The sequence below is a fragment of the Chrysemys picta genome, chromosome 2 (assembly GCF_011386835.1).
Source record: "Chrysemys picta bellii isolate R12L10 chromosome 2, ASM1138683v2, whole genome shotgun sequence".
Lineage (NCBI taxonomy): Eukaryota > Metazoa > Chordata > Testudines > Emydidae > Chrysemys > Chrysemys picta.
In genome coordinates, this window is record NC_088792.1 from 18,636,988 (window position 1) to 18,653,734 (window position 16,747).

Sequence of the window (16,747 nt, forward strand, 5' to 3'; positions counted from 1 at the left end):
CTAAACTGGTCAGGTGACATGAACTCACAGCCAACAATATGGAGATGACACACAATTTGAGCTATCCTTAACCACATCTGACCACACCATTGTGGCCAAAATGGCATAGTGCTTGGATGAGATCAGCTCATGGATGAAGAACAGCTGCATGAACCCAAGCAAGACAGAGGTTATATTTGTGGGCAGAGGAAAACATTTTGAAGAGTTTGCAGCCACAGTACAGTCTCCTTTATTTGAAAGTACACACCCACAACCAGGTCCGTCTCTAGGTTTTTTTGCCGCCCCAAGCAAAAAAATTTGTGGCTGCCCCCGGCCCCAGCCCTGGGCTCCCCCCCCAAAACGTGACTTCCTCATTCACCACAGCAATCCCCGTTTACACTTGCAGTGGGGATCAAACCGTTTCTCCTATTTTTATTTCACTTTAGTATAAATCTGCCCCCCCCGTCACCCCATCTTTAGTGTTCCAAATGCACATGGAAGGCATAGGGACTAACTCTCAAACCTTGTACCCGGAAAGAGATGGGGATCTAGTAAAGAGGGTTCAGGCAGGGGGAGCTGGGATCCGCGCCCCCTGCCCAGCCCAGCGGCACCCTGCACAGCCCACTCGGACAGGGAAACTCCACGCCGCCCTGGGGAGACTCAGAGCAGCAGCGGCAGCAGGACCCCTCCTCCCTCCCTGCATCCCGGACCCTGCTTCCCTCCCTCCCCCCCTCCCCGGCTCCTCACACACTCCGGGAGCCCCTCTCGCCGCCGCAGCCCGGCCTCGGCTCGAGGGGATGATGCTCTGGCTCCTCAGTGGCAGGGCTCTGGCCAGGGCCGGCTCCCAGCTTTTTGCCATCCCAAGCACACACACACAAAAAATGGAGGGGGCGGAGTGCCGCCCCTTGGAAAGTGCCGCCCCAAGCACATGCTTGGAGTGCTGGTGCCTAGAGCCGGCCCTGCCCACAACTAGTCAATTCCGTCCTTAGTTTAGGAGTGCTCTTGGATTGCTGGGTGCTGCTAAGTTCTCACATAACAGCATTCCTGAGTAACCCTATCTACCATCTCTGGTGGCTAGAAGACTCCATCTCTTCCTGGCATTTGGGCACCTGGTCTCAGTTATAAAAGCCTTCATCACCTCATGGTCCCAGCATATCTAAAAGATTGCCTAAAGCTCCAGGATGAAGATTGTTGTTGACAACTTCCCTCCTCAGGTACAATGGAACTTTCTACTGTAAGGATAAACCTTGTTTTTGTAGGAGACAAAGCTTTGTTGAGGGCTGGTCTAAAACTGTGAAACAAATGCCCATGGGAACTAAAGATCATCAGTAACCTCATGACTTTCTGCTCCAAGTGCAAAGTGCACTTCTTCATCCTGCCTTCTCTAATATAAACAAGACCAGTGTGTACAAAACACTACACTACACACACAATTCTCCCTCTGAGAAGAGGATAAAAGAAAGAACAAACAATACATGAGAAATGTTAGTCATGTGATTTAATACTATGTTGGAAGACACTCAGATACTACAGTGATGAGGATTGTATAAGAGCCTATTTAGAATAGCTCCATCCTGTGAGTTGCAAACATGAGACAACACACACAGTAGATTTGAAGATATTCAAAATATGATAGTCTGTGCTGCTTGGTTCCTCTTTTAAATCTGGCTCCTCCTTGGTGCAGTTTGAATACTAGGTAAAATTTTATGCCCTGTGTTATGCAAGAGGTCAGACTAGATGATCAAAATGGTCTCTTCTGGCCTTAAAATCTGTGTATCTATGCATATGCCCATGGGCTCTACAGGCCCTTGGTCTTGGCTCTTTGATAGGGAGGGGAAGCAGTGGTATCTCCCAAATCCCAGCCACTTGGGGCACCAAAAGAAGACTTAACTTACAGTAAATTGTCCAAACCAGAGATATTCCCTCTCCATTCTTCCATGAGGAATTAAATAGTTAACAATGTTGGCATTTAAATTGTTGCCACTGGGAAATACCTCTTTTGAGATGAATGAGGCAGCTCATACCACTCAGAGCTCATGGGGCAGATCCTTAGCTGGTTTAAATTGTCACAGATCAATGACACAGTTGTTCCAGACTTTCTGCTGACTCATCTCTATATCAGTTATATTTGGTTCACATTTTTGAAGTTTTTCTCCACAATCGTAACAGTTAGAGTTTTACTTAAAAAAAAAATAAGAGTGCTGAGATTCTAGAGAAAAGGATAGTATCTATATAGAGGTGCCCATAAGGAGGCTGGGTGATCCCTATCAGGCTTTGAATCTGTAGTTCTGGAGTATAGATATTTTATACTGACTGCTTAAATTGCTAAAACAGCCCTCCCAGCAAACTAAATTTGGCTGGCTTCCATCATGTCATGGTGGATGAGCATATCTTCCAACATGTGTGAGAAAAATGGCATGAACAAGCATACTCTCAGGCCTGGTCTACATGAGGAAATTAGGTTGGTATAACTATGTAATCTGAGATGTGAAAAATCCACATCCCTGAGCAATTCAGTTAAACCAGCCTAAACCCTGGTATAAACAGTGCTAAGTCGACGGGAGAGTTCTCCCATCAGTGTAGCTACTGCCTGTCAGGGAGGTGGATATGCCAATGGGAGAACCCCTCCTGTTAATATAGGCAGCGTCTTCACCAAAGTGTTATAGTTGCTGTAATTGTTTAAACTCAGTCTGTGTTAAGTGACTGAACAAGCCACACGCATAGTGTATTTTTTGTTATCAGCCTGAACATATGGAATTCCTACAACTTGGAGAGCAATTTTTTTTGTTTTTTTAAATACAAACCCCAATTTTCTTAATAGGTGAGCCTTTGCATAAGGAGTTGGAGGTTGAAGAGAGGGTGATAGAAAACCATACTCTTACCAGAAGGAGGTGGGTCTTGTGGTTAAGCATTGAGAGTAGGAGTCAGAAAAATGTGGGTTCTAGCTCTATCAGACTTGCAATATGATCATGGGTAAGTCACAGGTATAAGACATTTCCCCATTTGTGAAGTGGTGGCTAATAACCCACCATAGTTGACCAGGGTGTTGAAACTTAATTAATCATTTTTGTTTCAAGCTTGAGATCTTTGCATGGAAGATGAGACTGCTTTGGAAAGTGTTATACTTTTCTTAGTGTGCCAAATACCACCTGTGATTAGGATGTCCAGGCAGCAAATGTGAAAAATTGGGACAGGGGGTGGTGGTGGTGTAATAGGAACCTATATAGGAAAAAGACCCCAAAATTGGAACTGTCCCTATAAAATCGGGACATCTGGTCACCCTACATGATTAAGATACTGTGGGTTCAATTGGAGAGTGTTGTACTGTAGGGTACCCACCTACACCTAAAGAAACACAGGACAAGATTTTTATGATTTAATAAAGGGTTAGTGGCTATGACAGAAACTGAGTATGAAACCTCAGAGGTTTCAGAGTAACAGCCGTGTTAGTCTGTATCCGCAAAAAGAAGAATAGGAGTACTTGTGGCACCTTAGAGACTAACAAATTTATTAGAGCATAAGCTTTCGTGGGCTGTTAGTCTCTAAGGTGCCACAAGTACTCCTATTCTTCTTTTTGTGAAACCTCATATTGACTGAAAAATGCAAAAGGCGGCAGAGTTTATTTTGAACTGGGTCGGCACCCATAACGTTACAGTCACAGGAAACTCCACATCCCTACTGCATCCTTGGCAGAGCTAACGGCTTGAAAAAGATGCTTTTGATCGGATCAGATGCACCTTGGTCCTTACATGACATGGCCTGTAGAGGGTGGCAGGCCGGCCACTAGGCTCCCAGTTAAGGGGTGGCCTGTAAAGTGCAGAGGAGAGGGTGGCTCTGTCTTTCCCTCCCTGGCGTTTCTGGCGCTGGGGGGCGCTGCGCAGCCCGCTGGGCTTGGGGCGCGGGAGGGGCTGACGCGTGAGATTGGCCCGCAGCGCTGCCTGGGGACTATGGGGGCGGGGGGGGGCGGGGCCCTCCCAGCGGGCAGGCCCCCGAGGGGGAAGCCGGGTCACGTGGCGTGGGCGTGCGCGGCGCATGCGTCCTGAAGCCGGCGCTGTCAGCCGGCTGCGGCATGGTGCCCGGGTCTCCTGCGCCGATGCAGTGAGGGCCGGGCGAGCCGGCGGTGGCAGGCAGCGGCCGGGGCCGTCTCAGCCTCGGCGGCCTGGATGGTTGTGTAGGGTCCGTGGTGCCGCCTCCCGAGCATGGCGAGCTTCCTGCCCCCGTGTGTGATAGACGGAGGCACCGGGTAAGTGCGGGCAGGACCGGCCCGCCCCGCAGTCCCCTGCCCCGGGACAGGCTCCCCCGGCCCGCCCGCAGCTCCCCCTCCCCGGGAACGGGCTCCCCCGGCCCGCCCGCAGCTCCCCCTCCCCGGGAACGGGCTCCCCCGGCCCGCCCGCAGCTCCCGCTCCCCCGACGCCCCACCCCGGCCTCGCCCCCCTGTACCCTTGGGGACCCAGCCCCTCTTTCCTCCGCAGGGGCACCATCTTCTCTCTGCCCTTGGGGAATCTCCTCTGCTGTCCTGCCCATTCTCCCAGGGAACCATCTCTTCTGCTTCCCTTCCCTACTGGGAGCCGGACCCTAACCCCCCGGGAGGCATCCTCCCTCTGTCCCCTGGGAAATCACTTCTGGCTCCCTATCCCATAGCCTGGAGACTCTCATACACCCTCCCTCCCCCTGCAGATGTCCTCCATGGTACCACAACCCTACAACTCTTGCCTTAAGTTTTGGTAAATGTTTTTAAGGGATCATAGTTAAAATGTGAATTAATTACTCAAAATGACTAAGTTAGCAAAAGGATCACTGTTGGGAAGCTGGCTGTTTTATGCTGATAGTATTTTCTGGGTATTGGGCATCTTCTCCCAGTCTTTCCAAGTCATTCTGGGACTTTATCTTACCTGCTGCCTGTGATGATGAGTGGGAGATGGATGAAACTTCGGGAAAGTTCTAGATAAGCACTTCATTGGAGGATAAAATGAACACAGCAGCTTCAGCGCTCACAGCCCATAGATGTGAAAGGAGGCAGGTTGCCTCTCTGAGGAACAGATCCTATCACTTGTCTTTGGCCACAGAAGCTCATCTTGTGGAACTATCATCTTTCTGCTGAGGTTTATTGGCCATTCCTGTTATGTGTCATGGGTGGAAGGCACAGAAGCTACTTTATCCTGAGGCTGGAGTAGCAAACATATAGTAGCTTCACTGCCTGAGTGCTCTGAGGAAGGGAGGAGATCTTGTCCCCCAAGGAACTAGCCAGCGAACACCTTGGCTACTCAAGCTGTGCTCTGAGATCAGTCTCCCAGCAGAGTCAGGAAGACAACATTGCATTGGTTGTATTTGTTTTACTTTTGGAAAATTATGTTCTCAGTCATAAAAGCTAAGAATTTTTTTTTTTTAGAGACTGATAGGTGAGCTCACCAGAGCTCCCACCATTGATGTGGAGTTGCTGTGAGTTCTTCTGTAAGAGGATGCCATACATTCATGTACATCTTTAAGTACCTCAAATTGGATTAGTTACTTCTCCAGCAAAACTTAAAATAAATCTCACCTATATGTACACCAGTCTGTCACAAATTTATTATGGCCCTCTCAAGGCAGGTATGGTATAGTCCATAGTCCCCGTTGAGGGTTCCAGTAGTCCAGTATTCTCCGACATCAGTGGGATGGAGTACTTTATCTCTTCCATTCTGCACATAGTTCTGCCTCTGTTTTAGATTCCTTTGGGCAATTGGTGGTTCTCACTCTGATTTACTTGAAATGAGTTGTGCCCTAGAGAAGTGTTAGTGTTACAGAAATATTTCCTACCAGATTGACCTAAAGAGTGTTTTCTCTTCGATGGAGATCTGTGGAAGTCTCAGAGTGGATCCCTCAGAAAAGTAGCACCATAAAATCCAGAAAATGCATTAAATATAATAGCTCTCTTTGGCAGGACACAAAACTTTTTGTTTTCTGTTTGAGGAGTGATTCCAAGACCTCACCATTTCAGACTTTACAGGTGAGGTACATCTGATCAGTTGTTATACAAAACAACTGAATGAGGAGACAAACCTCCTGCCAGTTATTGAAAAATGACCAAGCACATGGTTTGAGAGAGTAATAATTCAAGGTAAATGAAGAGATTGCTATTAGTTGATCTGGTGTATAGGGATTAAATTATAGGGGATTCCCCAGAAAATCTTCAATCAGACCATATCTGAAAAAAGCAATGCCTGTGATTTCCCAGTCCTTGCTTCCACCTCATCTTAATTCAAATAAGACAGGGCAGTGTCCTAAATTTACTAACATTTGGTTGGCTTGTAGTCTGCTGTCAGATGGAAAAGATTTTTCAGCAAAGAGATTTTAAATCCAAGATGAACAAGATTAAATCAGGAAGGAATGGGAACAAATACCGGAACAAGCCAGGCAAGGGCCAATCATAGTGTTAATATCAAGAAATAGCTTGTGACTCACTGGTAGTCTCTAGGATGTTCCCATTGTATGTGTTGAAGACTGTCTTATTTTGTGGAATGATTGAAGGTGATTATAGACAAATGATAGAAGTAATTACAAAGGGATATGCCGGGGTGGCCAAACTTACTGACTCTCCAAGCTGAATACGACAATCTTCAGTAGTTTGAGAGCTGGGGCACACCTGCTGGGGCTTGGGGCTTCAGCCCTGCAGGAGGTGCCTGACTGAGCTCGGGGCTTCAGCCCCACTCCTGCTGAAGCCCCGAGACACTCCTCCCTGCTGCTCAGAAGACCACCCTCCTGCAAGGCAGAGGTCCCAAGCTCCTCCCCATCCAGTCTGGTAGGTGGAGAATGGACAGAGGCGTGGGGGGCTCCATGAGCTGCACTTTAATGGTAAAAGAGCCACATGTTGGCCACCCCTGGGATATGCTATTTAACTTGATCCATTTCCCATACAGGCTTCAGATAATTCATTCAAATTCCCAAGGAAAAACTTAAAAATACAGATGTTTGGGAGTGCATAACAATAACTGAAGGATAAAAGTCCTTACTAGAACAAAATAGTTGGTTAACATTAAAAACAATCTCTCCCCCCACCCTCCCAAGCCTCCCCTGGGGAACTCAGAGTGAAGGTTAAAGTTAGAAGAACCTGAAATATTTGGAGGTATGGATATTCATAATTAAATTTGCCAAACTACCTTTATTCTGCTCTGGAGACATGCTTTTCCTTTTTTGCATCTTGAGTCCTGAAAATGTGCACCACAAGGATTGATTTTGTATTTTCTCCTACATGCATATCTCTGACACTGAAATCTGATGCTTTGTCCATGCATTAACCTTTGTTCTTCTCATGTAAGTAGGCCTACTAGGAGGTTTGTACATAGGAAACATACCGTGTCTCGGAGAGTTGCTTAACTGGCGGACACATGGAATTATAGGGTGTGCAGGAAGTGGGGATAGTGGGCTAGCTGGGAACTTATCATGACAGCAGAACAGGGATGCATATCTCCCCTGTCAGAAAGATGAATCTAAAAAACAATTTTAATTATTTCTCCATCTTCATTTGCAAACAAAGATGTGGTATGAAGTATTTTTTTAATCTGGGGTGACCACTGCTTTTTAAAATGTCTTAGGTTGCAAACAGCTTGTCTGACTAACTTCATTTTTGGTGGACGAAATCATCCTTTCTCCATGGATGATTTTACTTAGTGATCAGTTTACATGTTCACATCAATCTCCATCTGGAAAAGGTCGATCTATTTTAAGACCATTAGACCTGATTTGCCTTTCTGACACTATTGAAATTGTTGTCAACTTTCAAAACTAGTTTTATTGCCTAATCTTTAGTTATGTGTATTAGATTGCTACTAGATAGACCCAGTAAACTGTTTAAAAAATAAATAAATCTGTATCTCATACAGTTTTGCAACAAAGTATGTGTGTGTGGGAAGTTAGAAAACTTTACCTCCGTTTTGCATGTGCGATAATTCTGGACCCCCTTTTTTAATTCACTTCACATTTGTTAAAAATATCCTTCTTTAGCCCAATTTCATCTGTCAGCTTCAAGGCAGATATTCCATTGTTTGTGGATTTTTTGGGGAAGAAGTGGTAGTCCAAAATTGGGCTTAAAATGGAAATTCAGATACACCTCTAATTACCGAAGTGTCTACTGCCACTCCATAATAATCTTTGAACAGCCATAATACACCAACATTATATTATTTCCTCTGTTAACCCTATTTAAGCATTTATTTGATCTCTACTCGCTCTTCTTTTTTAGTGCTTCTCAAAAAGTTGGGGAATATATGAGCAGTGTTGACCATAATCTCTCAGAAAATACAAGGAACTCAAACTTTTGTATGGAAATCCTGCACTGATATTAGTTTACTCTTCTGCAGTGGGGGATGTGACATACCAGAGTACAATTCAGACTAGTGGGGGGCTCTGTGACCCCTACCTTGTAGCCTTAGGTGCCTTACAATGCCTTGCTGAAGCAGCCTGGGTGGGAGCTGCTTTAGCAAGGCATTCACAAAGGCTTTTGGCATTAAGTAACAGTTTAATAACTATCACAGACTCTAAAACTTGTTTAAAATTGCCAGAACTGTTGTATCCATAAGACCTGAACCAAAAAGCATCAAGAACTGAAAAGAATTTGAAAGCTTCAACAGCAAGGTTTATCTTTGAGTTTTAACTTTACTACTATAAAAGTGAAAGCAACATCGGCGAGCCATGTATTGAGGTGGATAAAGTCAGCCACCTGAGTTTAAGCATTTATATTTCTAGATTATATAGCTTTAGGTGTTATGCTCCAAAAGCCAATTCCTGGGTTGGAATTTGAATCGGAAATATAGTCATTTTAAAAAAATGAGTTAAAAGTAGTTCAGGGTGCTGTATCCATTTCTGAGTCCTCCTATCATCTTTACAATCACTTTTTCCTATTTTTAAAAAGTTTTTCTCTACTCACACAAGAAAACTGATTAAACCTATGTGGGAATCAGTAATATTGATTATACCCAAACTAAATAACTGAAAAAAGGTATCTATTCATAAGAACATAAGAACGGCCGTACCGGGTCAGACCAAAGGTCCATCTAGCCCAGTATCCTGTCTACTGACAGTGGCCAATGCCAGGTGCCCCAGAGGGAGTGGACCAACAGGCAATGATCAAGTGATCTCTCTCCTGCCATCCATCTCCATCCTCTGACAAACAGAGGCTAGGGACACCATTCATTACCCATCCTGGCTAATAGCCATTAATGGACTTAACCACCATGAATTTATCCAGTTCTCTTCCTGTGCATGTAATATACTTTTTCTAATGTCTTTGTTCTATTAATCTTAAGGGTTACTTGTCATAACAGGTTATACTTTCAGGCAAAAGTGTGACTTTTAATAACAGTGGTCCTTTAAATGCCTTTTTAAAAAAGCATCTTGATCCTCTTAAATGGTTTCTCAGCTATTATGTATGCTCAGGAGAGTTTCCAATAGGCTTCTATCTCATTGGCAATAAATGCTGTAATTTTTGTGAAATTAAGGTGGAATTATAAGCATCCGCAGGATTTATTCCTTAATTTACAGATCACAGGACATTGCATTAGCATTATTCTACTATCCTGTAATAGAGGAGAAAAAAAGCAAGGCATAAACTGAAAATTCAGAAAAAATAAGAGTAAAAGAACTGAGGTTTTGAGGAAATTACCGTGACTTTGTTGTCTTCTCAGTCCTATGTGAAGAAGAAATAAAATATCCAAAGTTATTGTCTTGCGATGATGGTCTTAATCAGAAACCTATGCCTCAAGATCCATAGGATCTTTAGCAGAGAAATTCAGTCAAGGACATTAGTAAGCCTGCAAGATAGTGAGCTGTGCATTTTTGTTGAGCATTCTAAGTTATCCTACAGGCCCACTCTGATGCATCATTTGGGGGGAAAAAGCTGTTTCAAACTCCAGTCCAAAGAGGTTCTTGAAACATGATTTTTTTTCATATTAAGTTGTAATTTGGCAAGTCAGATGAGTCTAGTAAGTATGGAGGAGTCCAAGTTATGTGCTCTGGGAGTGTGAAGGAGGTGTAAATTACACCAATTTAGACTCTCTCTGAATTTGGGTCAGTGTTTATTTTAGAGAAACCGATCCTGAATAATTTAAAGCTTCCTGAAACTTATACATATTTTGTTCTAACTCTCAGTCTGTTGGACAGTTGGGTCTCAATACGTTGAAGTAGGACCATTTGTGATTAAATGGAGTTGCAGCTAGCAAGGGATGTGAAGGATAACAAGAAGGATTTCTACAGGAATGTTAGTAACAAGAAGAAGGTCAGGGAAAGTGTGGGACCCTTACTGTATGGGGAAGGCAACGTAGTGACAGATGATGTGGAAAAAGCTGAAGTACTCAATGCTTTTTTTGCTTCGGTCTTGACAGGCAAGGTCAGCTCCCAGACTGCTGCACTGGGCAACACAGTATGGGGAGGAGGTGAGCGGCCCCCAATGGTGAAAGAACAGGTTAAGGACTATTTAGAAAAGCTGGACATGCACAAGTTCGTGGGTCCAGATCTTATGCATCCAAGGGTGCTGAGGGAGTTGGCTGATGTGATTGCAGAATCATTGGCCATTATCTTCGAAACCTCGTGGCAATCAGGGGAGGTGCCGGACGATCGGAAAAAGGCAAATATAGTGCCCATATTTAAAAAAGGGAAGAAAGAGAACCCGGGGAACTACAGACAGGTCAGCCTTACTTTAGTCCCCGGCAAAATCATGGAGCAGGTCCTCAAGGAATCCATTTTGAAGCACTTAGAGGAGAGGAAGGTGATCAGGAACAGTCAACATGGATTCATCAAAGGCAAGTCATGCCAGACCAACCTGATTGCCTTCTATCATGAGATAACTGGCACTGTGGATATGGGGAAAGCGGTGGATGTGATGTATCTTGACTTTAGCAAAGCTTTTGATACGGTTTCCCACAGTATTCTTGCCAGTAAATTAAAAAAGTATGGATTGGATGAATGGACTATAAGATGGATAAAAAGTTGGCTAGATTGTCGGGCTCAATGGGTAGTGATCAATGACTCGATGTCTAGTTGCAGCTGGTATCAAGCGGAGTGCCTCAGGGGTCGGTCCTGAGGCCGTTTTTGTTCAACATCTTTTTAATGATCTGGATGATGGGATTAATTGCACCCTCAGCAAGTTCGTAGATAACTCATAGACTCATAGACTTTAAGGTCAGAAGGGACCATTATGATCATCTGGTCTGACCCCCTGCATGCTGCAGGCCATAAAACTGTCCCTACCCCTTCCCTGGACTCTGCTGTTGAAGTCCCCAATCCTGTTTTTAGTGACTTCAATCGGCAGAGACCCTCCTGCTAGAGATCCCTGCCCCATGCTGCGGAGGAAGGCGAAAAACCTCCAGAGGCTCAGCCAATCTGCCCTGGAGGAAAATTCCTTCCCAACCCCAAATATGGCGATCAGTAAGACCCCGAGCATATAGGTAAGAGTCTCCAGCCCGACCCCTGTTAGCCATTATACTATTTACCTATCATTGCTTGGCTTTCCTTGACTACTATGTTTTACCATTAAACCATTCCCTCCATAAACTTATCTAACTTAATCTTAAAACCAGACAGGTCCGTCGCCCCCACCGTTTCCCTCGGTAGGCCGTTCCAATATTTCACCCCTCTGACGGTCAGAAACCTTCGTCTAATTTCAAGTCTGAACTTCCCCACGGCCAGTTTATATCCATTCGTTCTTGTATCCACGTTAGTACTAAGCTGGAATAATTCTTCTCCCTCCCTTGTATTAATCCCTCTAATATATTTAAAGATAGCAATCATATCCCCTCTCAGCCTTCGCTTTGTCAGACTAAACAACCCAAGCTCCTCTAGTCTCCTTTCGTACGACAGGTTTTCCATTCCTCTGATCATCCTAGTGGCCCTTCTCTGCACCCGTTCCAGTTTGAGTTCATCTTTTTTAAACATGGGAGACCAGAACTGCACACAGTACTCCAAATGAGGTCTCACCAGCGCCTTGTACAACGGAAGCAGGACCTCCTTATCCCTACTAGATATACCTCGCCTAATGCATCCCAAGACAGCGTTGGCTTTTTTCACCGCCACGTCACATTGTCGACTCATAGTCATCCTGCGGTCTACAAGAACCCCTAGGTCCTTCTCCTCTTCCGTTACTTCTAACCAATGCGTCCCCATCTTGTAACTAAAATTGTTATTAGTCATCCCAAAATGCATCACCTTACACTTTTCACTATTAAATTTCATCCTATTTCTGATACTCCAATTTACAAGCTCATTCAAGTCTCCCTGCAGGATATCCCTATCCTCCTCCGAATTTACAACGCCTCCCACCTTCGTATCATCCGCAAACTTTATCAGCCCACTCCTGCAATCGGTTCTGAGGTCAGTTATAAATAGATTAAATAAAATGGGTCCCAAAACCGAACCTTGAGGCACTCCACTAGTAACCTCCCTCCAATCTGACAGTTCACCCTTTAATACAACCCGCTGCATTCTCCCCATTAAGCTGACACTAAGCTCGGGGGAGAGGTCTAGGTTGGATATCAGGAAACACTATTTCACTAGGAGGGTGGTGAAGCACTGGTATGGCTTACCTAGGGAGGTGGTGGAATCTCCATCCTTAGAGGTTTTTAAAGCCCGTCTTGACAAAGCCCTGGCTGGGATGATTGAGTGGGTGTTGGTCCTGCTTTCAGCTGGGGGTTGGACTAGATGACCTCCTGAGGTCTCTTCCAACCCTAATATTTTGATTTTATCATTCTAAATCAGAGAAACAGAGATCTTATAGATTACAGCCTCGCTTGTTCTTGCGGCAGGCATTTGAGCAAAGCCCACTTAACAAAAAACAAAGGTAAATATCAGAGTTCTTGAGATCCTATTCATACTCCTTAGAAGCATGGTTCTGTCACTCACTTAGTTGGATATTCACTCCAGGCTTCATCATAAAACATTAAACGAATTCTTATGGTGCTAATCATAAAGTGTCAGTTTTGTGCATAAACCAGTCCATTTAGGGACTGTAATTGAAACCTCTCTGAAGCTTTAGTAAATATCCAAGGCACTTCAGAATGAGAGCTATAGCATATGTCCAGGTAAAATTATATCGTCCCTATCTTGTTAGCCTTGAAAAGGTTTAAAGAGACCAGATAATATAAAAGTATGATCCTTTTGTATAATTGAAAATTGTGGCTGGATCTTGGAAAAGATTTTGAAATGGGCAGTATCTAACAGGCAGGGTCACAGCTAATTTGATTTAATTTCTTAAGCTAAACAGATTGTCTGTTAATGAGTTTTTACAGTACATACTCCATAAAGGAACATTTATTGTTTAAGCTGCTATGTGGTAAGGAGGAAAAAACTTTCTACTATAGGGATAGCCTAATAGTGTTTGAGCTATTTGTAGTGGGTTCTATGGAGACTGTAAGATTTTAAATGTGCCTATGCACTGACAATGCAGCTCCCTAGCTTTGTGTGGAACGAGTGCAGTTTACCTGCATCGCACTGTCTGTGTGCTTTTATCCTGACTTGAGGGGAGAGCACCTCTAGGGGTAGGAAGGCAATTCAATCTTCAGGATACCAGTGTTGTTACTTTTGTAATGTGGACACTTGTGCTTGAGGCAACCAGTCCTTGTAGTCTCAGATGTTAACTACTTTTGCTCGCTACTGACCCAAGCTAGATTGCAACCAGTGATCTAATGCAGTAGATTTAGGCTCCACATTGGAGCACCCATTTCCAGAGCCTTCTGTTTCTCTTTTCTGTTGATCGATATAAAAGGAATTTTTCTGACACTCTCTCAACCTACTTGTAATGATTTCTTCATATTGTCCATTCTGTCATCAAGACAATTTATCAATTCATTGTCACTGCTATGAAGTAGGTAAATATCACCATTTCACAGATGCAGGAAATTGAGGTAAAGAAGTAGGGTGGAGTGATTTAAATCGCCAAGTGGAAAGCCTTGATTTAAATAATTGATTATAATCAACTTTTCCATTTGTATTTCAGTTATTTGCTAAAGAAAGGCACATTCTGATTGGTTGATATAACCATTAAAAATGTTGATTTACAACTAAATAGCATCTTTGCACTAGATTTGGTGCATCTTTTTGCTATATGAGGGAGTACATTTTAATTATATACACTTATTTAAGCAATTATCCAGCTTATTATTTCAGATTCTTATAAACTGTATATGTTTAGTATGTTACAAAATGGTGAATGATACATTACTTATTTACTAGATAATGAACTTTTTGCTTCTGATTTGTGTCAAGCTATATGAAGATGGTATTTAATTTAAACACACAAACCAGCATATAACACTTACTTTTATTAAACAAAACCTTAAATGTTTTGGATACTACACTTTTTTTATCAAAACATGTTTCACATTTACAACTAAATGATTTACTAAAGGAACAGAGGGATTAACTTTAGTCAGTGAATTAAACAGATTATTTCAGGTCAGCCTGGAAAATTTTCAAATGTGCCTAAGTGAAAGTGACTGGAGCTTAAATTCTCACTTGTCTAAATCTCTTGAAAAAGAGACTGACTCCTAAGTAAGTTAGGTTGTCTTTCAAACTTTTAAAACTGGTAGATCTCGTCCCTTCCTTCCTCATTTTTATTCATAGACTGGAAGAATGAGACAAGTTTTCCTGCTTTTTTTAACTCCCGGTCGATTTCTCAACTTCGAATGAATGAAGAAAATATTATTTCTGTGCCCGCAGAAGAGGCTACTGCCTATTTAGGTCTTCAGAAAACTCTGGTTCCAGCTGCTTTGCTAGTAATATCTATCAGTGGAGTCATATGACTTTCTTTTAAACTTCAGCAAATGTGTAGTGTTTGAATGGTTCACCTTCAGCCCTGAAATTTATTATGGCTGTCGTTATTGATGGGTGATTATTAGATGCCCATGTCATAGCAGCAGCATCTTCTTCAGTGGTTAGGGATTTACCCTGGGTAGATAATATTCGCAAGAAAACATGGCAGAGTAAGTGCTACATCCGTCTGCTTTTTTACTGCCTGCAATTTAACTGTGTTATCGCTGGTATTTCTTTGTCCAATGTTTCAAAGTTCTTTCCAAAGTTCAACAGCATTGCAATACCGCAGCAATCTTTCTGCAGTTTGTCCAAGGCCATGGAAATAGATTCCACATTTTTGTTTAGTCCAATGTTCACTGCTTTGGCTGTGCTAGTTTCATTTATTTTGTTCTCAATTTTCTTCACAAATTGTCATCAGAATAGGCCAGTTCTTAATAAAAAGCTTAAAACAGTCGACCACTGAATTCCATCATAGTTCTTGGGGGAGAATTAGTTTGGATTCACCTGCGCTTTTCAGTGAAGCTGAGGGAAGTGTTTGCTATGGAAGTATTTTGCAATTTCAGCAACATTTTTCTATATTTCCGGAGTTGTACTTCAGTTTTCGGCAGAAAGATGCATCAAATAAGCTCTGTACCCATATTTTAGAAGTTTCAGATTCTCTTCGTTATCTTCTAGATTTCTTCTTGTTTTTGCTGCATTTGCAACATTGTGTGGGACAAAGCTATGCACTTGATACTTGAATTTTTGTTCAGTTTGTTATAGCTTTGACTGCTACTTCTTAAGTGTTCTGCTCTATGGGCATTTCCTGAAGTATCAGTTGTTTCTGTAAGATAGACAATGCCATATTCTGTTGTCACACAAGCACATATTACTGAATCATTGTGTACATTGCACCACCCATCAAAACTCAGGTTAACCAATTTCCTATCAATGTTTTTTGCACACTGTTCAATTTCCTTCTCAAACGCTGTATCTATCAACCTTACAGCATCGTCTGCTCTGCCAGGCTTAATATAGCCTGGTCATAACGATTGAACCGTGTCAATGAAATGTCCCTTCTGAACAAGATGAAAGGGAAAATTTGTTGCGTAAATGAACCAAACAATCTTTTCATCTTGGAGTCAAAATGGAGTCATGTTGCAGTTTGCTGGTCCTTATTATGAACTCATCCTTGGTTTTACTAGACAAAGACAGCCTTTTTTTTTTTTTTTTTTTTTTTTGATACAGCTAATTTACTGACATATGTTTAGTTGCAGCACTGCTGGTGGTACCAGCAGACAACTGAAGTTGTAGACATTACAGATGGTGGTTCTGTTGAGATAGCTGGTGCACAGCTTCATAAGCCAGGAGAGCAAATAGGTAGGCTGGGTTGCCCAGGATCATTATTGGCAATTCCAACATTCCCAGTGGTAATCTGCTAGTTGGGAAAGAAAGTGCCTGATTGCACCTTTCTGAAAAGTCCTGTGTCCTTTACCTTCCCTGACCAGCTAACACTGTCAGTGAAGCACTCCCAGTGATCCACCAGTGCTTGCATAACCATAGAAAAGTAGCCTTTTCTGTTGATATGCTTTGTGGCAAGATGATCTGATATCCAAATAGCACACACATCCCTATCTGTCACTCCAGTGCAATTCGGGAACCCCATTTTTGCAGATCCATCCACTATGTTGTTCATATTGCCGAGAGTCACAATCCGACATAGCAGGAGGTGATTAGTGGTTCAGCACATTTGCATGACAGTGGCCTCCAAGGTGGATTTCCTGACTCCAAATTGATTTACAACGGACCAGTAGCAATTGGTATTGCAGGTTTCCACAGTGCAATTGCCACTCGCTTCTCCACTGTCAGCGCAGCTTTCATTTTAGTGTTGCTGTGCAGGAGGTCTGGAGTGAGCTCAGCGCATAGATCCAGGAATGTTGGCTTGCATATCTGAAAGTTCTGCAGCCACTGCTTGTCATCCCAAGCCTACGTTACGATGCGATCCCACCAGTCA

The 16,747-nt window shown here is 43.2% G+C and overlaps 1 protein-coding gene across 7 annotated transcripts in view; it reads left to right on the forward strand.

Annotated features, from left to right (window-relative positions):
- Positions 1 to 3,995: 3,995 nt before the first annotated feature.
- ACTR3B (actin related protein 3B) overlaps positions 3,996 to 16,747 on the forward strand; it is a 45,652-nt gene continuing 32,900 nt past the window's right edge. For 3 of the 7 annotated variants that reach the window (XM_024100876.3, XM_024100877.3, XM_065582720.1), the window contains exon 1: positions 3,996 to 4,222. In XM_024100876.3, coding sequence (XP_023956644.1) covers positions 4,179 to 4,222 — 44 coding nt within the window. In that variant the 5' untranslated portion in view covers positions 3,996 to 4,178. The remainder of the gene's footprint in view (positions 4,223 to 16,747) is intronic. The other 4 variants (XM_024100874.3, XM_024100878.3, XM_005297188.4 and 1 more) reach the window with 2 other exon arrangements.